This window comes from Arvicola amphibius, chromosome 7, assembly GCF_903992535.2.
Source record: "Arvicola amphibius chromosome 7, mArvAmp1.2, whole genome shotgun sequence".
In the NCBI taxonomy this organism is placed as follows: domain Eukaryota; kingdom Metazoa; phylum Chordata; class Mammalia; order Rodentia; family Cricetidae; genus Arvicola; species Arvicola amphibius.
Genome location: NC_052053.1, coordinates 132,295,167 through 132,320,241, shown reverse-complemented (window position 1 = coordinate 132,320,241; position 25,075 = coordinate 132,295,167). Strand labels below are relative to the sequence as shown.

The 25,075-nt window shown below is 38.4% G+C and overlaps 1 protein-coding gene across 1 annotated transcript in view; it reads left to right on the top strand.

Moving 5' to 3' along the window:
* Etv1 (ETS variant transcription factor 1) overlaps positions 1-6,161 on the top strand; it is a 92,319-nt gene extending 86,158 nt beyond the window's left edge. Inside the window, exon 13 of the mRNA XM_038336442.1 lies at positions 1,502-6,161. Coding sequence (XP_038192370.1) covers positions 1,502-1,723 — 222 coding nt within the window. The 3' untranslated portion in view covers positions 1,724-6,161. The remainder of the gene's footprint in view (positions 1-1,501) is intronic.
* Positions 6,162-25,075: the final 18,914 nt, after the last annotated feature.

Genomic DNA, 25,075 nt, shown 5'->3' with positions numbered 1-25,075 from the left:
CTTCTTCCAGCTTTTGTTTGGTGCTGCCGGGTTTTCAGTTTTGCCCTCATTTCATTAGTTCACCTTTTGTCTTTTGAATTTGTAGTGAAGACTAAAGGAAGAGCATTAGGCTCCATGCCTCCTTCTGCTTGGCGCTGTGCTAGAGACGCCCTCCATGGGCCACAGCTGGCTTTCCAGGGAGCCCTTCCTGTCTCCGTTTCACAAGACAAGGAACTGAAGGGCAGTTTAAGAAACATGTCCAGATTCGTAAACACTGCTTCGTGTCAGCTCTTTCAAACCTCTGGATAGCCAGATTATGTGGACACTGATGTGGATCCTTTCACTTAAATTCAGAGCAGCAGATATTCTAACTCCGAGTCCAGAGCAGCAGAGATCCTTGGCAGCCATTCCCCCTCTCCCAAACACGGACAGAGAATTTATAAACTGTGAGCACACTGTTTCCCCATGTCACAAATCAACTAGCAAGACCTTTGGACATAGAAACATAAGACAGTCAATACTTTTCAGCTTTCTGAAATTGTGAACCACACACACACACACACACACACACACCAAAGTTAGCACAAGGAACTGCCTTTGTTCCCCACTGCATCTGCGTCTTGAGTTCCTCAACATTGTCTATTAGTGGCAGGTACATCTGTCTCCTTCAGTTGTTTCTCATTTTCCACAGAAGCATTACTCTTCAAAACTGAAGTTTGGGGCATGTCTTTCTCTACAGATTATGCTACGTCTCCTTTATTTCAGGCAGTTGTCACATTTCCTTTTCTCATTTCCTCCCTTCCCAGTGTGTATTTTAGACTCCTTTCACTTTTTTTTTACGCCTCTTACTTCAATTTGACACTTTACACACATCCTTAAGCTTCATCTAATGTATCTTGCCTTCATTTTAAAAAGTGATGTGCTCAGGATAATGTCCTCTTGCTCCATCCTTCATTTAAATAAGGCTATGTATCTTTGGGGTTTTTTTCAGATGAGACGACACGGTGCCAGGGGAAAGATGGAGGAGAAAGAAGCAGTGCATCTTGGGGATTAGGGATCACTAGTCTCATCTTATTAGGATAAAGCACATTTTCCTTTTAAAACCTGCAAGTTGTAGAAATATAATAGGGGAAGATAAACCTTAAAGACATTTTCAAAAGCAAAGATGTTCCCTTTAAAACAAACACTTGGATGTGAATTGCTTGCATCACATCGATTTTCTTCCCCAAACGGCAGTGTAAGTACCCCTTTATTTAGAAAGGAAAAAGCAAACTGCTGAGTTTCCTAGCTATTTATGGAGTAGATTAATCATTACTCTGGGTCAACATTTCGTGTTTCCCTTGATTGAACCACGGCTTACTTCACAAAGTTAAAACGTTTCCCCATGAAAATGTAATCTGTTATTTAGTCAAATGTTCTCTTTTGCCCTCCATCCCTGCTGTTGTCTTAATCTGTGTTTGTTTCTCTCTCTCCCCTATCCACGTGGGGACGGTGACACTGGGCTTTCCCATGCTATTCTCAGGTGGCTGGAGAGAGATATGTCTACAAATTTGTGTGTGACCCGGAAGCCCTTTTCTCCATGGCCTTTCCGGATAACCAGCGCCCACTGCTGAAGACGGACATGGAACGTCACATCAACGAGGAGGACACGGTGCCTCTGTCTCACTTTGACGAAAGCATGGCCTACATGCCAGAAGGGGGCTGCTGCAACCCCCACCCCTACAACGAAGGCTACGTGTACTGAAACGAGAGACAGTCAAGCAGGGCACCCCGCGCTTCGCCTGTTTTGTTTTTCAAGATAGAGAGAATCACCGAATTCTCTTCAATCTTTGTTTTATTTTTGTTGTTTGTATTTTATTTTTAAAATAATAATACAAAAAGGGGCTTTTCCTGTTGCATTATTCTATGGTCTGCCATGGACTGCGCACTTTATTTGAGGGTGGGTGGGAATAATTTAGACATTCATTCTTTGTTAGTGGAAGATGGTGGGTGAGCGGGCAGAGGGAACTGGGGATTCCTTTTTACTTAGACTTGGGATGGGGTCCTACGGGTTTTCTGTATGATGAAGCTATATCATGTTTGTTCGATTTCATAATTACGTAAGATAATTTTCTCGGTATCTACGGTACATTTGATTTCACATATGTAAATATCTACTTGGAGACCATTTGCCTTGGGCATTTTCCCATCGTTACTGAAGTCTTTGCAGGTGTACAAAAAAAAAATCTACTGTAAATGGCAGTTCAATGTTAGAAATGACTGTTTTGCAGCTCTTGTAAAAAAAAAAAAGCAAAGTATTTAGCAATTACATTTGCTGTTCTTTCTGTTCCGTTTTGCTTTACACATGACTTGTGAAGGGTAAGCATATATTTGGGCAATTCTTTCTGAATCTGAGTAATCACCGTTACTGTCAATGAGTGGCACAATTTTGGACTCTGGCTCCAATTGAGTCATAGGCCAGGAGCATTACATGTATCCGGTGCCGTCTTGCTGTTTCAGTGGCAATACTGTCTTTTAAATATGTCAATGCCCATTTCAGTTAAATAATAACATCTCATGATCCTTTGGAATCTTCATTTAAGTGTTAAATCTGGGATCACAATGAAGCAAAAAGAGAAAAAAAAATACCTGTCTCCTTTCACTGTCTTCAGTACATAAATAAATTATTTAATCAATAAGAATTAACTGTACTAAATCACATATTATGCTGTTCTAGTTACAGCAAGCACTCTTTAAGAAAAATATCCACTACACTAAATAGGTACTATAGTAATTTTTAGACATGGTACCCATTGATATGCATTTAAATGTTTCACGGCTGTGTTCTGTTGATAACATATATAAATATTAGATAATGCTAATGCTTCTGCTGCTGTCTTTTCTGTAATATTCTCTTTCATGCTGAATTTACTATGACCATTTATAAGCAATGCAGTTAACTACAGATAGCATTTCAGGACAAAATAGATGACTCAAACCATTTATTGCTTAAGAAATAGCTTACACCATGCCTTGCTATAAGCAGCTTTTATGCACATTGACAAATGAAGAGTGAGCTTCAGCTTGCTAAGGGAAACTCTGGGAACTTGTGTAGCTTTTGGCGATTTGGAGCACTGCTTATGAACGGTTAAAGGATACGTGAAGTTGCTGTGTGACAGAGCTGATGCAGTCCATCGTCTCCTGGACACGCCTGTAAATGTGATCAGATTGTATGAAAGAAGATTCAAAGATCTAAAGTTTCAGAGTTGTTGCCTTTGTTGTCATTTTGTTTGGTTTTACATTTAAAAACAATAGCATCGAAGGTGTGCTGTGTTGTTCGTTCACTCTGAAAACCATAAGGAAGTGGTGTCTTATTAACCCTGAGTAGCTGCTTTCAAGATCCAAGCAAAGGAAATGAGTTGTGTTCCATCTCTGACTATTCTGGAGAATAACTTTGTAAAGAATATATAGGAAAATAATTATTTTTTAGAAAACCCTTAAACACAGAGCCCAAATAAGCCTAGGAAAGCATTTCTGAGCACAAGAAAGACCTTGTGAAGATGAGCCCACGGTACCCATTTTCCCATGCCCCACAGACCAGAGTACTTTCTTTAAAGTGACAGTTAACTCTATTCTGCACACAGCCAACCCAGTACTATCCACATCCTCCAGGAACGTTTCGTTATCTATGTATGTGTACACATGATTTCATTGACTGTGTTGCATGTGTACCATGTGGCCCTTCACAGGGCGATAAATACGCCTTAAGAATTAGGACACCACCATGATCATGTAGCCATTACAGCACTTAGAACAGAGACTGACTTTCTAAATAACCAGTGAAATATTCACTGGACAGACAGCTGAGGTTTGTGATTGGGCTACTTGGTAAAATAGAAGGAATTTCTAAATGCATCTTTAAATGTAAATCATATTGAGGAGTCTTCTTTTTCCATTGTTTTTTTTTTCCTTTTTAATATTCTTGTTCTAGTCAGTCAGGGACGATGAACTGGACCCTGAGCTGTTTCAAAGGATGACAAGAATAAAGGTATTTTCATATCTAAGAACAACTACATGTTTTGTTGTCATAGGTAGTGACTAAATTAGCTAAATAAGTCATCAACAAACATTAAGTGTGTTCTTAATTCGGAAACATTTAAACTATAGCTTCATAAACTTAAGCAAAATGGAAGTTTTTATATTTTTATTTTTTGTGGTCTTTTGTTTTCTGCTTCTTTTTCCTTTCAGATAGATAATAAACCTAGTAGCTGACTTCTGCAAGATTCTTGCATTTTGTGTTTCAACAGCATTGGCTACCAAACATACCAATTAGTAAAGTGAAGTTTTTCTTCAACTTAGTAAAAGAAATGAAAAGTTATATTCACTAGTGATTGAAGTCTCTTATTGAAGATTGCACATATTCAACAATTTCTTAAAACAAAAATATTACCTTCAAATAATCAGTGAAAAATTATTTTATTCGGGGGTGCTTCAAAATGAAACTTTGCAAACCTGGGTGTGTATTTCCTCAAATCACAGAAGCCTTGCTTCCTGTAGATGTTATAACAAATGACTTAGACTTTAGTACCAACAGAAATTTATCTTCCTGCAGTTCTGGAGGTTAGAATTTCAAAGTCAGCCTTAAAGGGCTAAAGCCAAGACATTAGGAGGGGCATCGTTTTTTTTTGTTTGTTTGTTTGTTTGTTTTTGTTTTTGTTTTTGTTTTGTTTTTTGTTTTCCAGTTTCTGGGCTGCCAGCATTTCCTGACTACTAGTTATATTTCAGTTTTTTTCTCCGGGTCGCATCTCTTCCTCTCCATTGTTACTCAGCCGGACTTCTTTTAAGGGCCTTGTGATTCTATTTATGGTTTACCTAGAAAAGCCGGGCTGGTCTTGCTTTCTCAGTCTCACCAACCCTGTGCCACGTCCCTGTTGACAGATGAACAGTTCTTAGGTTCCTAGGATTATGATGCAAGCCTGGGAGAGACGGTTCATTCAACTTTACTGAGTTTCCCACACAAAGACCCCAGAGAGCAAACCCCTACTTGATTTATTCATGAACAAAAAGTTCATTGAGATCGCTAAGATGAGTGTATACTAAGGAATATTGTTATTTACCCTTCAGATTATCACCCCTCATTTTGCATAAATACTTTTGAAAAAAAAATCTCTGTATCAAAGTTCACCTGTTGTAGTAAATTGTCAGGGTTACATCAAGCCTTTGTATGACTTAAAGATCCCGTGTGTCCTAGTTAAGCACACTATGATAGAAAAGATAACTAAGCTGTGATAATAACGGCAGTAGCACAGTTAAATCTGATGCTCGTGCCATATTAGGTTTTGAAAAAAAAATTTTAGTATCAGTAATCAGTTGATTCCTTTTGATTTTCACATCTGCAAAATGACAACAGCTAGTCCAATAAAAGCGATAAACAATATGTCTCTGCTAATTGAAGGGACAGAACTTCTAAAAACGGAGTCTACTTCTCTGCATATGACAATGAGGGGCATTTTCCTGCCTAATGTCACGAATTTGGACCGGATTAGAGTGTTCTAAAATGAATCATGTTTTTATCATGCAGCCCTTTCCAGATTATATAATCATAAAACATGAAAAAAAAAAACAGTTGAATGCCTATTTGAGTCCCTAAAATTTTTTAAGATCAGTAACAAATAGGATCTTTTCCAGGAAGTTTGATATGGGGAAAAAAAAAAAAACGTTAAAAGTAGGCAGAATAAGTGGAGGAATCAACTTAATGCCAGATGATATATATGTTAGACAGTTGCAACAAGAATTATGTAGGAGGCAAGTTTCATAAAAGCATTTGTGTCACGTTTAATTTTAAAGATTTGGGTGAGTGCTGACCTAGGAAGATGGTGAGGGGGCTACTGCTTCCTGGGTTCTTTGGAAAGCTGACCAAACTTAGAGAGAATTCAACTAGTAGTTTTAGGGCTTGATATTTTTTTTTAAGTAAGACTGGCTTAGACACTTTATTTATAAAAAAGGCATTTTATGGAAAAGTAAAGTTTAAGAGGAAACTGTGGTTAGACTAGCGGGTGCCTTTATGGAACTATTAACGGTTTTGGAATGTTTAATAAAAATGTATATATAATAGTTGTGGTTTAAGAATTCATATATAAGGTAGGTTTCTTTTCACATATAAACACCAATATTCTTACTTAGTTCCATTCAAAAGGTATGTTTCTATGGGGGAGATTTTTTTTTAAATTTGCTTGGTTGTATTAAGCTTATAATTACAGTTTGAGAAATCATTATGAAATTCATGTGGTGATAAAAAATTAAGTATGCTCAAAATTTAAGTCAAAAATAAAAGCCCAGAAATTGAAAATATTGGATTGTTGTTGATCACTTGGAATGCTGGTACACCCACATCCTATAGTCGGTGGTTGACTGCCTCTTAACTAGCTACAGCTTGAACCATTTAAGACTGAACTGTAGTATTCTTTGCTGGTGCCATCATTCCTTTCAGTTTCTGAAGGACTTAGGTACCATGACACTTAGTACACTTTCCAGTTATGTTCCAACTTCTTCAGTTACATTTGACTAGATCCTAATAAATGTATTGAGGGGAAAAAAAACAGAACTTTGGGGACTCAACAAGGATAGGAAACTTGCCTACACTGCCTCTGTCATGACTAGGTTTGTCTAATGAGCTAGGGAAACATGGCTCTGCTGAGATGTCAGGATAGCACAAGCAGATTCATAGCTTGGACTTAACTATATTCTCATTTTAACTTCTTTTGACATGAATGTCTATTACAATTACGTTTGGCTGAAACAGTTATTGATTGCTTACTCAGTCTTACCTTTTGAACAATCCTTGTAGGAAAGCTAAAAAGTAAATCAAACATCATTTAAGACAACAGCAAAGACAAATGAAAATGACTGAAGTATCCTTCGATTCTTTTCTGTTGCAGACGATCCCAGACTAACGTTAACCAAGGAAGCACATATACACACTGCACTATTCAGTAAGCTCTACACACCACAAGAGCATATGAACATTGCACTCTTCAGAAAGCTGTACGCACCGCACTGTTAGTCAAAGAGGGAAAAAAAAAGTCTTCAGAAAACTTTTGAAGCACAAAAAAGATGAGTCACATGATTTAGAAGAAACAAGAGTGATTTAAGAGCAGAACAGAACCAAACAGGAAGTGTTACATAAGCACAACTCAGTTGGGATGTCCCACTTCTGCAAAGGGGCAACAACAGTATCATATACAGGGAAATATTCCAAATCACTAGAAAAATCACCTCATAGAAAGTTAGAAATACGAATTTAATTTACAAAAACGGTGGAATCAAGGAAAGATAAGGTGTGTAACAGGACTTTTCAGTCTGCAAAATGCCGTATTTTGTTCAGGAATCAAGCTCAGACCTGACACACACGAGGTGAGACCTTGTTGCTGACCGCTTCCACAACACGGTTATTCTATTTGTAATAGACCACGGAATATTTTCTTTGTTTTTAAAAATAGTTTTAAAACTTAATTGTAGGCAAAATTTTCCATACTTTGGGAAAAATTGTTAAAACACATTCAAGTTTAAATCTGCATGCTGGCCAGGCTCTAGTGGCAACACACACCTTTAATCCCAGCATTTGGGAGGCAGAGGCAGGAGGATCCCTGTGAGTTTGAGGCCAGCCTGGTCTACAGAGTGAGTTACAGGACAGGCTCCAAAGCTACAGAGAAACCCTGTCTTGAAACCCTGACTCCACATGAAAAGGAAAAAGAAAAAAAATCTGCTTGCTGGCTAGTATCTTAGCATCCAGTGTCAATAACAATATTCAGAGGGGTGTGCAACCACTTGATTTCAAAATGTTTTTATTTTTCTTGAACAAAATATTAATATTTAAAACACTCTAGTTGATATTTAGTTGTTTATTAGGGTCTGAAATATATAAACATTGCAATTTTATGCTGTTTTGGAGAGGGAGGGAGGGGAGGTATGGGTGGAGGGGAGGGGAGGGAAGGGGGAGGAGGAGGGGAGGGAAGGGGGAGGAGGAGTGGAGGAGATGGAAATTTTTAAATAAAAAAAAAACCATGAAAAAAAATTTGACCGTGGTTCATTTACTAATAGATTGACTTAAATTTTATATGATAGTTTGATATCATTATTAAGAAAATAAAAATGTCTAAATAGTCCTTTAATTGTGTCAGGGAAAGCAAAGTATACTGAAGTAGTCAGCTAATTGAGTGTTTTTAAACAACTCCGCATTTTAGATACATGCTAACAACAGAGGCTTCAAGCCACCACACCAGAGTTAGTGTGATGGTCCAGAGGGAAAGGCACTGCTGCCAAGCCAGATGGCCTTAGTTCCAGCTCCGGGATTTAGACCTGACTCCTGCTAGTTGTACTATGTCCTCCACACATCTGCCATGGAAGGGATGCACCCCCCAAAAAGAAATGTAATTTATAGTTTGAAAACCCACATCAAACAATAAAGTGACCTTTTGCTTTTATCTTTCTTTAGTTTGAATTGAAAGATTTTTTATTAATAAATAAACTTTAGAGTGTGATAAAATTCTCTAAGATACTTGTTATTTAGGTAACATTTAAAAAAACTATTTCAAAACATGCCATATTTGTGCTAGCATGTAATTAATCTGAAGCTTTCTAATCTAAAGAACAATGGATATTTTCTTATCCCAACTTTCAAATTGTCTTCTTTAACTCTTTCTTAATCTATGATATTATAGAACTATAGAAGTAGATAAACTGATTTAAGAATGAAATAATGTAGATTTTTGGTTCGCTAATTAAAAGGCAGAATCTAAAAATATAAAAATACAAAATCCCTATACCCTGTTTTCCTTCTCTTTAAATATCTTTTAAAAATCTTTTTTTCTGTGTTTATTTATTCTTTGAGAAATTCATACAATATACTTTATTCATATTCTTTCCTGTCGTCCAAAGAGCCCCAGATTCTTTCCACTCCACTCAGATTCTTTCCCTTTTAAAAACAAAACCAGCAAAAGAGTCACTAAAAGAACATGGAGTCTAATTTGTGCCGGACGTTTACTCCTGTGTTGGCCATTTGCGCATGCCTTCGAAGTGTGGCTGACATGCTCAGTGAGACTCCATTGAAGGGAACTAGCGTTCCCTCTCCCAGCTGCTGTCAATTACAAACACCTTCTCGGCAGAGGTGGGACTGTGTGTCCACTTCCCCTTTTTCAGCTCAAATTTGGTCTGTCTTAAGCTTTTCCAATCTTGTGAATGTGAAAAAGATTCCCATCCAGAGGTGAGCACTCCAAAGTGTTTCATTTTCTGCATATGGTCCAGCTGTAGGTCTTTTGCATATCTTTATTTGCACCTAAAGTTGTAAACGGTACAAGTGACCTAACTATTGCCATTAGAATTAATTTTCATGCTCACCTCTGAAGTTCACTATTAAGAATACCATGGAAAGTGAATAATAGAGAGATATCCTTCCTGGATTTCCTGTGGCTCACTTTCACAAGAATTCATGATTATGAAGAACTCCTTAGGCAATATTTTTACAACCCAAACAGTGAGAAATAAAAAAATAATAACTCATTACTTTAGACCCAATTTGATCATGCACAGAAAGACATTACTTCACTCATACTAGGATGGATTCTAGATTACTTGTTTCAGTTTTTTCTCTATTGGGAAATCTACACATTCAACCCTTCATTTCTTGACATAGAAATCTTCTAGAAATTAGCATTGAATACTCACATAAAATCATTTGCCTGCATATTTTTTCAAATAAAGTACCTTCTGTGTAAGATAGATTTATAGAAAGTTATTTTTGTACTCAAACTAAACAAAACTAAACAATATAGATCTATAACAGATAACTGTAAATTGGAATGCATCATTTAGTGATGACTGTGTTTGGTGCTTTATACAAAAGTAGTTCCGTAGTTCAATAAATTTAGATTGCCGTGCCCCCCCCCCAAAAAAAAGTAGTTTTATGGCATCTAGTAATAGAAGCACAAGGATAACTTTATTCAAATTAATTTGAAAGTTTAATAATTTCCATTGCTATGACATAAAGCAGTGAGTTAATCACTAACTATAAAGGCACATGGTATGTAATGTGCCTGATATGAAGATTTGGGAATCAAAGCAGTACAGTCTTACTCATTAACTTCTGGAAGACATTTGCCACATGCCCTCTCTGAGCATAGGCACATACTGGGATTCTTCACTGCTCAGTGAGAGCGTTGTTGTGTTATTCTGTGTGATAGCACTAAGCAACGGGAATCAACTAATGTGGACACAGCCAAGCCAAAGGCTCTCTTTTGTAGATGGAACAGTTATTTTTGGTATATCACCTAGCAACTGGCCATGTACTCTGAGCCTATCACTGACACCCACAAAGGGCCGTAGAGATGAGTCACAAGATCCTTCAACAGTGGTTGATTCAGCCCTTTATCTCTCTGCCCACTAACTTGACTGATAGCAGGAAACTCAAGTTGGCATCTGCCTGTGTCCTCACCCTGTGTGGGATACTGTCCTTCTGCCTGATGCCATCTCTTCTTACACTTACTGCCCCTGTGTAACATTAATAGGGCTCAGTTTTACTCTCAATGTATCTGCTTGAGGTTGCCTTGAGGAATAATGTTTAGACTAGTGCTCCAGTACTGAAAAATGAATTTTTAAAAATCTGATGAACTTAATTTATTTTCTTCTTTCTATATATGGTAACTCATAATTATTATTATGGATTTAACATTCTTACATTCCTAGATATTATGCTACCAGTCAAGGAATAGCAAAATGTAGAAATTAGAGACTCCAGCATTTTGAGGCCAGGCTGCTTACTCATTGACTTCTGGGCTACCTTTATCCTAATTGCCTGTTGAAGAACATTTGTCAGTTCTTGCCAGGCATCCTCATTAAAGTGGCATGATCTTTAAACTTTGTATGACAATCCATGATGCACTGCCATTATGCCCAGGGAAGACACAGCAACCTGGAAGTCCAACTACTTCCTTAAGATCACTCAACATTTAAAAAACTACAATGCTGAAAGTTGAGACTACTATAATGTGCTAGGCCATCCTGGAGCATCTGGATAACAACCCAGCCTTGGAGAACCTGTGCCTTTTGTCACCAAAGAGGACCTCCCCAAGTTTAGGGACTTCCTATTGGCAAGTAAGTTACCAGCTGATTTAGGTATCAAAACTAAATCTCCAGGGATACCATTGAAATTCTGAGTGTTGTGCAGCTGATAAAGGCTGGAGAAAAAGCAGAAGCCAGTGAAGCCACACTGATGAATATGGTAAAGAAGAAGAGGAAGAAGGAGAAGAAGAAGAAAATTTTATTACGTCTTAAAATGAATGTAATAAGCTGAATACAAGTTAAGGCTTATGGACTCAGGATATGTCTCCATGAAAACAAGGGAAGTTTTTTGTTTGTTCGTTTTGTTTTTTGAGACAGAGTTTCTCTGTATAACAGCTCTAATTATTCTGAAACTCACTCTGTACCCCAGAATGGCCTTGAATTCACAGGTTCCACCTGTCTCTGTTTTTTTCAGTGCTGAGATTAAAGGCATGAACTACTACCACTCAGCTATAAGGACAATTCTTCACCTCTTTTTAGTTAGGAAAAGAAGGACCTCATTAGAACAACGACAAATAGGGGACACAGCTTTCAGAAATTGTAAGGGTTTAGCAAAAAAATAAAAAAGACTCCTAGAAATACTGTCTACTTTTGTTCCTAGTGCTGAAGTCAGTGACTATCAACTATCTTTTTGTTCCTGTATGAATTAGATCAAGATTTGGAACCTAGAAAGAGAACACCAGAGCTTTTTCTCAATTTGTGCAAATACTCTTTGCCAGCAAGTGCCAGCAAGCTTTAGCCCCATGCATAAGAATTTCTCCAAGGTAAGTGACATTTTTAAGAACTACATGCAGAATGATGTTGAAATAATCCTTCAGTCCATCTTGAGGACAGGAAAACTGGACAATATAGAATATCCCTTGTGTCTTCACATCATCTTTAAGAGTTTTGGCTCCTTTCAGATCTGAAAGCTGGCTACTGAGGTGCGTATTTGTAAAAGCTGTGCTTAGCAAGAAGCAGAGTCATTCATCTCAGCGTACAAGAGCCTAGAGTGAAGGGAATAAAGTCAAGAGCAAAACTACGTACATGCAGTTAGACACTCTACTAGTTTTTCAGTGCTGAGGCAACGCAGCAAGAATGGTGGCTTACCCAGTAGAAGTGCATGGGAGCCCAGGTCTAGAGACCAGGTGTCCCAAATCAAGGATTTGGCAGGGTTGGTGTCTGCCGAGCGCTGTATCTTTTCAGGCCCTTTATCTGCGGAGGCCATTGGCTCCCTGCAGGTCTTAACATGGTCTTTCTTCTGTGTCTTTCTATCTTTTTCCAAATTCTCCATGCTAGAAAGATACTAGTTATATGGAAATCGGTGTCCACTCTCATGACCTAATCTTAGCTTTGCTTGTAAAGATCCTGTCCCTAAATAGAGTTACCTTGTGAGATACTGCAATCAGAACTTTAGTTGGTTTGCTTGTTTATTTATTATCTATCTATCTATATCTATCTATATATCTATCTATCATCTATCTATCAATCTATCATCTATCTAATCTATTTATTTATTTATTATTTATTAGCCATCCTCTCCTACCAGTCCCTCTCCCTTATTCTCCCCCTACTACTACGCAACACCTTCCTCTTCCATCTCCATCCAAGAAAGTATAGTTCTCCTAGAAGTGTGAATAAAACATAGCTTATTTACTTTAAACCAGGATAGGCTGAGCATAAAGGGAAAGTGAAGAAATCCCTATGTATGACTAAGGCTTAAATCATGGTACTTTCTTGTATGGTGAGCGTAGGGAAAGTTGTATAGTACGACACAGGCATTCCCTGTATTCCCAAAGAAATGCTGGACATCAGATTCATGTTCATGCTCTTTTTATCTTTTCAAAAATTAATGCTTTTTTCCTAAAACTTTATTATAAGGAAATTAGAATGAAAGAGTTAATACTTTGAATGAAAGCCTAATAAGAAAAGGTAGCAATAAAAAATGGGCAATGGAATTACATAAGAATGAAACAAACAAGAAGAAATAATGGGAAAAATAATATTGAAAAAGAATATTGTTCTTTAGGTTTTAAGATCCAGAAGGTACCTAGGAAACATGAATAAAATTATTAGTTTCCTGAACTCAGATAAAAATATAGCTGAAGAGATGTGATTTGAGCAGTATCTATCACTTAAGCACCACTGAGCAATGAGCTGCATGGGTTTACACAGAACAAATCATGCCGAACAAATCTAATTCCTTTTTTTAATTGAATTATAAGATTAGTAGATGAATGCAATGTGGGAGACATAACACACTTAAAGTTCAGAAATACATTAGATACAGTATTTCATGAACTCTGAAATACATTCAAATAGTCAGGATTATTGACACCAGTTTAAAAAATGGATATGAAATAAAAGATTGTTTAAAAAAACAGCAATAATGGACTGTTGATATGTATGGCAGCTTGGGAATGGATCATTACAAGGTGCTCCAGTGTGTTATAGTGATCATAGGATTTATTCAGTACACATTAACATTCACACAGTTTTCTTGGGTTTGATAAAAAGAAGTGGAAGAAAAGACGAAGAATGCGCCCCATGACTTCAGACAATATATACAACCAGTCCAGACTTAGCAAAAGGAAAAAATAGCTTTGGCCTCCACTATTTTTGCCGCTTTTAAATGCAGTAACTTATCACTGGATCATTTTAGTTTCTGCAGGCTCTAAAAGTCTGTTATGGATTAATTTATTTGAACTTTCTGTGTCTCAGAAGAAGCTCCTTTGTTAAGTCATTTGGTTGACCTGGCATCATAGAAAGGTCCACAGAAAAGACAATCCAACCTGTTTTGATCTCATGGATCTGCAGTGGTTAGGTTTGGTCAGCCTTCTTGATTTCACTGCAGCATGTGAGTACTTCATGTTAAACACTGCTTCTTAGGTGCAAGTTAAATATAAGAGGTAATTAGATAAATAGGAGAGAGTATAAGTATTCCAATGAAATTTATAGTTAATTCCAAATTAGATACTGCTGAAAGCAACAAGGGAGTAACATCACAGCCGTGCCCTGGCATGAGTGAGAAATGCATGTAGTAAATGCAAAGCCCAGGAATAACTAGGAAAGAGAGAAATGTGGAGCATTCATTCCTGTGATTCAAGGAGGTGACAGTAAACAGGAATTTACTTATGAGTGTATGGCACCAGGTATCACCCGAGAGATGCAACGTGATGTTTGATCTATTAGAGGAGGTTCAAGATGATTCATCAGCTTCTGAATATATTACTAAAATTATTTTTAGAGGAGAGGATGCATGCTGTCTAGAAACATTTCTTTTTGGAATAACAAATAAGTACAGAGGTAAATCAGAGCAAACATAAGAACAGTTATGAAGTGGAAGGCCCAGTGTAAGATGAAAAATTGAAAGGCACACACAATTATGAGATAAAAAAGTCATCCTACAGATGTATCTACTGGGGTAGGTGGCAAAAGAAATTCAGTGGTTTTTTTGTAAGAAAAGCAGGAGCACTGTAAATGAATACTTATTCTTACATTAATAACAATGGAGTTACTAATTAGTAACAATGGAGAACACTGTATATCTGAATAAATGAATACACTTATTCTTACATTAGTAACAATGGAGTTACTAATTAGTATATCTGAATCAATCTGAGGAAATAGCCTGAGACTATGCAACAGAATACAAAATGCAATGAATTTCTGAGCAAAACTTTGGCAAGAATATGAGAAAATTCCTCACAGATAGTTTGTACAATATATTTGAATAAAAAAATTAAAATTCCAGTATATGTTCTTCATAAATTCACTATGAACTTAAAGTTTGAATTCACTTTTTCACTGGATTCTTCAAACTAGTGTCTCCTTACCAGTACCTCATTATTGGATTTATGATTTCTCATAAACAGAACCCATTGTAAGAAGCATCCCGTCTGTAGACCTTGGCTACTAGGTACCAACAGTACTCTTCTCAGTATCTCTCAGTAACTGTTGGCAGTCAAGTCCTGGATGCATACATACACACATGTACATAAAAGTATGCACATACTTGTCAGTGTGCCTATAGTCACGCTCTACCGAAAGCTTATATACAATCACCACTTGAGAACAGGGCTAAGGCTTTCATGCTCAAGTTCACTGCCACATTTCCTTTATGTATAGATTTCAAGTCTTCAATGTCACATAGAGAAAGATAAAGGTATCAGCCAAAGTATTTCAATTGTGCAATAGTGTTTTCAAATCTTGTTTATTTTCTTATCTTTTTACGTGTTCATCATGGGTCAATTTCAGATTCAATTTTACCTTTCTGGTAATGTACTCTCAAGTCAGAGCAGGTGACTATGGCATGGAAAAGCAAACTTGAAGGTCTGCCTTAGTTAGGGTTTCTATTGCCATGATGGAACACCACAAGCAGAAGTAGCATGCAGAGGAAGAGGTTTATTTCACCTACACTCCGGCAGCTCTGTTCATTATCCAAAGAAAGTTCTGGGACTGGAGAGATCGTTCAGTGGAGAGATCGTTCAGTGGTTAAGTGCCGATGTCTTGGTGGAGACCTCCAATTGCAACGCACCGCACCCCCGTGTCTGCGTTCAATGTGCTTTTACCCAGTTACCGAGCTTTGGGCAAGGGGCTGGAGGTTAAAATACACAGACACACACACACACACACACACAGAAAGACAGTGGCACGGGTCATCCTTGAATTCCCCAAGAACGCCCCCTTTATTGTGTTCAGGGGCAGGTTATATAGAGATAGCCACGCCTCAGCCAAACCCATCAGAAACCACTCTCCTGCCATCAGGAACTCCTGAAGGTCTCATGCTCAGAGCAGCTGTAGGCACTCAGATCAGGGGATTACAAGAAATTCAGGATCTGGTGTCGCACTGCTCCCAACATCTCCCCCCTAATTTTTTTATAAAACAGTGTCTGATCCTAAGTATTCGGGGGGGATGAGGGGTCAGTATCTCCAGGTAACAGGTACTTCGGGCACTGCTGTGGCATCTGCCAGGCTAGGCACCAAGTGGGCTGAGGCAATGTGCCTTCCACCACAGCCACCTAGCAAAGCTCTGCTCCAGCTGCCTTCTAGCCCCAGCTGCATTCATTCTGGGTCCAAACTGGTGCATGAAGTGGAGCAGAACTCAGGGAAGCAGGCTTGCTGCTCTGCAACCACTGAAGGGGCCCCACTTAGGGAATTTGGGCATTGTCAATCTGGCTACTTCCTGCTGAGCGGGGACGCTGCATTCTTAGGGGTATTTACTGCAACTCACTGCCATTTTCCAGTCACGTTCAGACGCGGGTCGCATTGAGTCCTGCTGCACTTCTTTGCCCGAGGCCCAGTGCTGGAAGCGGGCCTAGCGTTGTTGCCTCGTTGGTTCTTGAGGCAGGTCCTGGGGTTTGCACATGTCACAGCCCCTCAGCGCCTGCCTGTTAGCCTCTTGGAGCTGCTTGGCCTTGAAGCCGCAGTCGCTCACACTCCACTGCAACATTTCAGGAGGTCTCAGGGATTCAAACCTCATGAATCTCGAATAAATCCTTAGGCTCTCATCATCTGTGGAGACAAAAACAGAACCTCCTTTCCAAAACATCAAATCCTTAGGCCCATATTTTAAAGTCAAGATACCTTTCTTAGCAATTCCTAGAACCAAATGTCTTTCTCCAGTCCAGATCACAAAAGACAACACAATCAACATATCATACATCTGTACGCATTTATCTTTTTAAGCTATATACTTTCTTTCTATCTTTTCTCAATACATAAGTCCCCTCTGGCCGGGGACAACCCTGTTCGTTTACCCCTCTTTCTTTCTCGAAAAAGACTTCCTGGAACCAAAACCAAGCGAAGGACGTCAGGATTAACACATATACCCCAATCCACCCTCATCTTCTGAGGGCGACCTCTCAGCGTTCCCTAGTTCCCAATATCTTGGCTGGCACTTCCAATTACCGATATCTCGGTGGAGACCTCCAATCGCCAAAATCTCGGTGGAGACCTCCAATTGCCACGCACAGCGCCCCCGTGTCTGTGCTCTGTGCACTGGCACCCAGTTTGCGAGATTCGGGCAAGGGGTAGGAGGCTAAAATACACAAACACAGACAGACAGAAAGACAGCGACACGGGTCATCCTTGAATTCCCCAAGAATGCCCCCTTTATTGTGTTCAGGGGCAGATTATATAGAGATAGCCACGCCCCAGCCAAACCTACCAGAAACCACTCTCCTGCCATCAGGAACTCCTGAAGGTCTCATGCTCAGAGCAGCTGTAGGCACTCAGATCAGGGGATTACAAGAAATTCAGGATTTGCGGTCTCACTGCTCCCAACAGTTAAGAGCACTGGCTGCTCTTCCAGAGGTCCTGAGTTCAATTACCAGCAACCACATGGTGGCTCACAACCATCTGTAATGAGATCTGGAGCCCTCTTCTGGTGTGCAGGCATATATAGAGGCAAAATGTTGTATACATAAAAAAATAAATAAATCTTTTTATTTTGTAAAAAGAAAGTTCTGCAGAAACTCAAGCAATGCAAGAACCTGTTGGCACAAACTGATGCAGAGGCCACGGTGAAGTACTGCTTTCTGGCTTAGTCCTCATGGCTTGCTCAGTCTGACTTCCTGCACTACCCAGGACCACTGGCTTGTAATGGAACTACTACCACAGTAAGCCGGTTCCTCCAGTGCCCAAATCCAGAAGATGCACACAGGCTTCCGTAAAGATCAGTCTGATGGGGGTATTTTCTCAATTGAGATTCCCTTTTCCAACACGATTCTGGCTTTTGTCAAGTTGGCATAAAACTAGTCATCTCAGTGCCCATCCTCTGACCCAGAGTGTCTCCTCTGAGGTTTTGCTCAGCACTTTAGTACAGAGTAACTTCACATAAATAAATCTTTTGAGGAAGTATAGAACATCTTGTTTTCAAGAAGAAATAACTAAAATGTCTGAATTGTCTGCTTTTATGTCTTACTACACTGTGAATGGAGACTGCGTTTTCATTTCCTGGACACCCAGACTCAAATGATCACACCAAAACTATAATAATTACAACACAGTTTGGCCAATGTTTCAGGCATATTTCTAGCTATCACTGGCATCTCAAATTAACCCATTTCTATTTTTCTATATTTTACCACAATGTTCATGGTTTGTACCTAACATCTTGCTTCTTGGGCAGCTACATGGCCTCTGCCTGACTCTGCCTTCTTTCTCCCTGCATTCAGTTTAGCTTTCCTGCCTAGCTATATTCTGCCCTAACATAGGTCAAAGCAGCTCCTTTAACCAACAGCAATAAAATGTATTCACAACACACAAAGGGGAATCCTGCATCACTACACAGTTTTAATTTCAAGAAAAATATTATTATTCATTATAAAGTTTGTCCTAGTGGAGATGTTGCCTATAATTGGGATCTGGGTCACAACAATGATTTTCCTTTTACCAACTGCTCTTTAACTGGTCGCATAATTGATTAGTGATAAGAAAGTCAAAGTCACTCAAAACATTGGGATGTATCCTATTTCTCTATTGCTTTTACTGAGATATTTGGTTTTATGTGATTGCAAAGTGTGTAGTTTTTTTTCTTATTTCAACACAATATGTTGAATGTGCTCCAAATATGAAAAGGATAAACAAATCCAGGTTGATGGCATTCAGCTCATATCCCAGCATCCAAATGTAGCTGGCCCAGGCTCTAAAGCAAGACCATAGTTCCTAATCTAAGACTGGTCTGGTCTCTATAGTAAAATCCTATTTCCAAAATAATGTGTGACAGAAAAACAAAACAAACAAAAACAAACATGAAGATGCATAGACAATTCTCAGACTAATAAGGCAAGGAAAATACAGAGGGCACTAATTATAATTCAAGGTGGGGAACTTTGTATTATAAATATCTAATAAGTATTTGAGTATACTTATGAGAACAGTTAATCTTTCTCAAATGAGAATATGGAAACATCTTTATAGAATAGCTGATGTTTACATTTGATAGATAATTTCAGGAGGATAATGGAGACTGGCAGGTAAGGGAAATAGAGAAAAAGGAAGAAATCCCAGAATCACTAAAACCTTCTGGAAAGTATTCTTAATCCTTGCAACTCAGTCCCCACCTCCAACAAGAACAAAATGCTGGAGGCATGAGGAGTCTGGTCAAGCTCCCCAAACCATGTCACCACAATGTCAGTCTCTTCTCAAAACCAGCACCACAATTTAACAACCAATGCCTGTAACTATCATTAGAATTATTCAGGAACTTTATTTTAAGATAGACATTCCTGAATTTTATAATCAGTATTGGAATGTGGTGCAGGAATATGACTCTCACATTACCACAGACTTCATAAATGAGAGGGCAGATTATTGGAAGACGGAGGTCGGATTTTGGAAAGTCAAACCTGATTACTAAAGGTTGTCTTCTTACTTGCAAAATATACTGATACTGCACACAAACTCATACACATACATCCAAACACTCATACACACACACACACTCTCTCTCTCTCTCTCACACACACACACTCCTTTCCTCTCATCAGTTGTATAGAATAACAAGCTTTGGCTTTTTTCATATACACCATCGCCATTATTGTATCCATGTTTTTGTTCATGCTATTCATTCTCCCACATGGATTTTGAATTTTTGCTCAGATTTCTAGACTTTTTCAAACACCTTAGATTTTCTGTCTACAGTCACAGGCTAGATATTTTTCTTTGATAATTATATTTTGGTCACATTTATAATATATTACAACAACTATAATCATGAAGTAAAATATTTTATCTTGTTCACATACATCCTCTTAAATGCACAGGGAATTCTAGATATATTTAAATGAACAAATGGAAGACAATGAATAGATATGTATTTTAGATTACAGCAAAATATGTTTGGTCTGAGAGCAGTTTTACACAGGAAAAGGTTTCTTCTCTAGGAGAGTTCCACACTTACTCAGTATCTTGAGGACAAATACTATAAACCTAAATTACTCCCTGTGGTAAACAAGGCAAAGGGAGAGCAGAGTAGACTCAGAGACGGACCCAAGAGAGCCTGCTACCAGGAAGAAGCAGAGATGAGCTGCTTGGTCATCCAAATGCCAGTGTGCTGGCTGTCTAAATTTAAAAAAAAAAAAAAAAATAAAATTTAAAAAATTTTTAGCATAGTAATTCTTTTTATTTCTGATTGTGGTAGTTTGTATGAAATTGGCCCCCACCATCACATAGGGAGTAGCACTATTAGCAAGAATGGCTTTGTTTGAGTAGGCATGGCCTTGTTGGAGGAAGTATGTCACTGTGTCGGTGGGCTTTGAGGTTTCTTATGCCCAGTATACTGTCCAGTGTCTTAGTTGACTTTCTGTTGCCCAAAAGATATAGGGCTCTTAGCTTTAGCTCTAGTACCACGTAGCCTAAATGAACATAATTATTGAATCACCACTATTGGTCAGTTTTGTCTCTTCCAGCCCTGTCTTCTCAGGAGCAGCAAGAATGCATTTCTACACTGCAAGATACTCCACAGCACATCTTGGCCAGCACATGCTCTAGAATTATATTACCACTTCTCCTTCTCTCTATGACTTGACATCTTTTGATGCCTCTCCTCTTTGTTCATTACTGAAAAACGATTCCAAGCCCAGACTTGAACTTAGCAGATCCACATTGGAGTCTGCTACTATCTTCCAGTTTGTAAATGGACTCGAATCCCCAATGTTCCTATGAACTTCATCTTTTATCAGTTTGTAAAAAAAACAATGAATAATTGCTTATTTTGCAAAGGAAAATAAAAACTAATATTACCCAGTAATAGGTTTTACAGAGGACAACAAAAATTAAAACACCTTGGGACTTAAAAAATTCATTTTCTCATTTAACTGACTCACAGGAGAAAGACACATTTTTGTTCTTCTTTGGTAAAACAGACACTTTAAAAAACATGGATTATTTGCTAGCAATACTGTAGCCTGGAGAAAGTGTGGTATGGTTTGGATAGAATCCACGTGTCTTTGTTATTTTTCTTTCTAGCTGTTTGCCATATATCAAGGACTGTCAATTATATTCCTATAGGAAATATAATTACACTGACAAATATTTATTCAGATTTCATTCTGTGCCAGATTGTGGCAAGAAATCGGGATCTCTGTTTTTGATTGGCTTGCTCTCTTTTGCAGCCTATATCCTGGAGTCCTCCTGGGATAAGAAAATTCTTCAACATAGGACTTGGATAGTAGATGAACAGGGTAGTTCAGCATTAGTGGAGCATTGCATATTTGCCTCAGGATGAACTCTGAGAAACTCAGTGCTGACTGACCCTTCATCGTCTTTCTCCATGATTTGGAAACTCATTCTCCAGACAGGTGTTCTCTGAAATGAAGATTCCAGAACAGAGCATCAATCATTTTTAAACAAGCATTTATGCATTTTCATGTCTGTGCCATATGCTATACTAAAAGTTCAAAAATACAGAATGGATAAAGTGGAGTTTCCTGCTCTTAGAGATTATACAACATAAGGAGATGCATCTTACCCATATCGTTATGTAAATGAAATGACTATTAATTACTTATGATAAATGAAAGGTAGAAATCTGACTGACTAGCATAACAGTGGCAGTTACCGGGGAGAGAAGACTGCAAGTTGGTCACTGAGTCACAAAACAGATTTCTTTGCTGAGAGAGAGAGAGAAAGAGAGAGAGAGAGAGAGAGAGAGAGAGAGAGAGAGAGAGAGAGAGAATTAAAATCACGAAGTGTGAGAAAATGAAAACAGGGTTTTCTAATACAGTCTAGGATTTAAGAGGTTGACTGAGGTTACTCAGGCTAAACTGGTGAACTTAGATATAGAGTTTTGGAAGGAGAGACGTATAGGTGATATAGCAAAAGTTTGCATAAAAGCCCTGTCATTGAAGAACGGGTCAGGAAAGCCTCTGGTTTCAATAAGTAGTAGCACTAACCAGATGGACTACTGATTTTAATTTTATTCAGAGTCACGGGAGTCTGCAATATGAGTTATAAATACCATCGTGAATGAAATCTGTAAGATGAAAAGGCAGCTCTACTCCCACAGAGAAGAATATCAAACTATGTAGAATTCAGCAATAGGTGATGACTGTAGGGTAGGCCACTGGGTAGCCTTGGACTCACCCTGTTCTCTGCCTTTTAACTTATGGCTTCAAAGCCTTACTGCAAAAAACCCTGGGAATGTATCATCTGGAGAAAGGAATGGACCAACCGAACAGCTGGAACTCTCTTACAATCACTCCCCCCTAAAGCAGGACTTTGATATGCCAGGCTAGCAATTCCTGTGACCCTGAATTGTAGAGACCCAGCCTAAGCTGCTTTCTGAATTTCCTTGCCTGTGTAGATGAGACTCCACCCGTAAAGGCAGCTTTGAAGAATAAGCATATGGTGAAACCAAGGCTCCTTGTCTGTTGCTGCCCATCTTTAAGAAAGACAGGCAATTGGAGTTACTAGACTAGACAAGCCAGGACCAGAACACAGCGAACCTACTTCGATTCACAGTGGTGTTTGGAACTTGAAAGGTGGGACATGAGTAAAGATAGACTCTCAAAACTGACTTGCTAGATGAAAAAAAATACTACAGATGCCCATGGTATTTGAGTCTTCAAAGTTCTATAGGCCCTATAAATAAGATATGGAAAGATGAACAAAATAAAACTAATTTCCTAGTAAATCTTTATGATACCCACCAATGAACAGTTAGAATCTATTGTTTAACTTTTGTGTTTATCTGTAGAAATCTCCTTACTAAAGAAATGGTTTAATTGTGCAAAATTCCTTAAAAGGTCAACTTCAGGAAAGTTTTTTCTCAGGACTTGAATGAAGATTGGGGGACATTAGCTAGCACCAGAAAACACAAATGAAGAGCAGGAATAGAATGATCACCAGAGCTAACACAGAGAAAACCATGGAAGGCTCCATTTGTCAGTGGTCAGCACAAGCTCTCAGTAGTGAATAATACAAACAAAATGAAGCACCTTCAGTATCAGATGTTAACACATCACACAACACTGAAAAGTGGCCAAAACTCACCCTCCACCTGTATATCCATTCACTTTATCTATATTCAGGATTGATATCCTGCTACTAACTGAATTTGTTAGTCTACAGCATATATGTTAATAATTGTATAAGCATTAAAACACTGGTCTGATGAACACAAACCAGGATAATGGGAAGGTGAAATTTCACATTTCTCTATGTAGAGGAGCAGTATGCACAAGCTGGGTTGTCTTTAGCAAGGCTTTCCTGAGCTCAGCAAAAAACAAGTACTGACTTGCCTGTTACTGCCGTCTTTCTCTGGGGCTAAGAGGGAAGCCATAAAGGTCATTGCACAACCATTCTGGATTGTATTGTCTTGACTTTTCAGATCCGGTTTGCTTTCCTTGATCTATTGTGGGTCTTTCTGGACTGTTTCCTGATCCAAAAGAACTCAACAATTTTTGGGTTGTGCACCATAAGGTATATTCAAGCTTGGCTTATGCACAAGAAAACTCAAGCAAAAAATTTGGACTTTATTTCAATTCTGTCCTTGGAATGGATAGCAAACATATTCAAGACAGCTGACCAACAATAAAGGACTAGATAAAAGGAAATTACCTTCACACACTGCTGAACGAGTTTACTAGACTTCTACACAGCTTGGTGAAGACTGTAATTGATTCCTCGGAGCAACAAGCAGGGGAAACAGATGAGGCAAATGTGATTTGTTGATAGCACGGGAAAAATTTTTTATGAAAGCATATGATATTATTAAAGGTTATCTATACATAAAAACTGATGATGGGCTGATTCTGAAAGACAGGGAACAAATAGTATTCTGGAACTTGTGCACTTTGATGTAGAAAGTTTTTTTGTTGAACTATCTTCAGACCGCCAACCTGCAAATAATGACGGGAAGACTTACTATTTTCTTTCCTTTCTTGTTTTTTTTTCTGTAGCTTTGGAGGAATTATTATTAATTATTATGAAAGCCTGACTTTAGGCTTTTTCCCATCTTGCTTTTATAAGTTAATTAACCAATGTACGTGGCTAAATTAACATTTCTTAGTATGACTTATCCAACTTGCTCCGAGTCTGCTGGTGAAATTGCACGCCTGGATTCCTCCTCCCAAATTCTTTCTCTCTCTGCCCAGAAATCCCGCCTATACTTCCTGCCTATTTATTGGCTGTTCACCCTTTGAATTATACCAATCACAGCAGCAGATCTTCACACAGTGTACAGATATCCCACAATGCTTTGTGCTTTCCTTCACAAACTTCTCTCACTATTGAAATCATTTTCCTTTGAGGAAGATATCCCAGTGAGGCTCAACTTTTCCTGCCTGCTCTCTGGAACAAACTCTCTGGATGATACTCTGGCTTATGAGGACTCTTGTGTAGTATAGTTTTCATGTTATGCAATATTAAATTTGATACATATTCTGTAATTTATTATACCAGTTTTCCAATGTTGTACTTTCTGTTGCTCTTGGTTTTGCTTTTATTTTTAGCTATGTTTTGTACTATCATGAATCACATGATTTATCTACGCAGGTCTGTGTTTGTGTTTGGTTAAATTCTTGGAAGTGGAAGTACTGGGTCACAAGATGAACTGCTGTGCCCTTATTTTAACGTTCATTGCAGTTTAATCAACTGGCAGGAAAATCCTGTCATGGCCATTTTAGAGGACACAACAAAGCTATATCCTTGCATAAAAGGTAACCATGCAAAAGCAAATCGATGAAATCTTTTCAGTTAAGGTAAGGGGGAAGTTCAGGAAGTCTTATTGAATATGAGAGTAATTGATTTATTTTCAGCTTCAGAGAGATATAAATATGTTCTGAGCTTATTAGGAACATTGGTGATGGCTTCGGGATATTGTCTTTTCTCTACTTCTAAAGGGAAAAACATTTATTTTCTTAGAATGAGAAACATTCCATGTCCACAGAACCATGGAATCCAAAAGTACATGCAGACCTAGGGGTAATTGTTCATACCAAAAGAAAGTGTTTACAATGGTGTAGCCATACCAGGAGAGAGAGCAGTTTCCAGTGTATGACCTGAAGTGATGGGACAG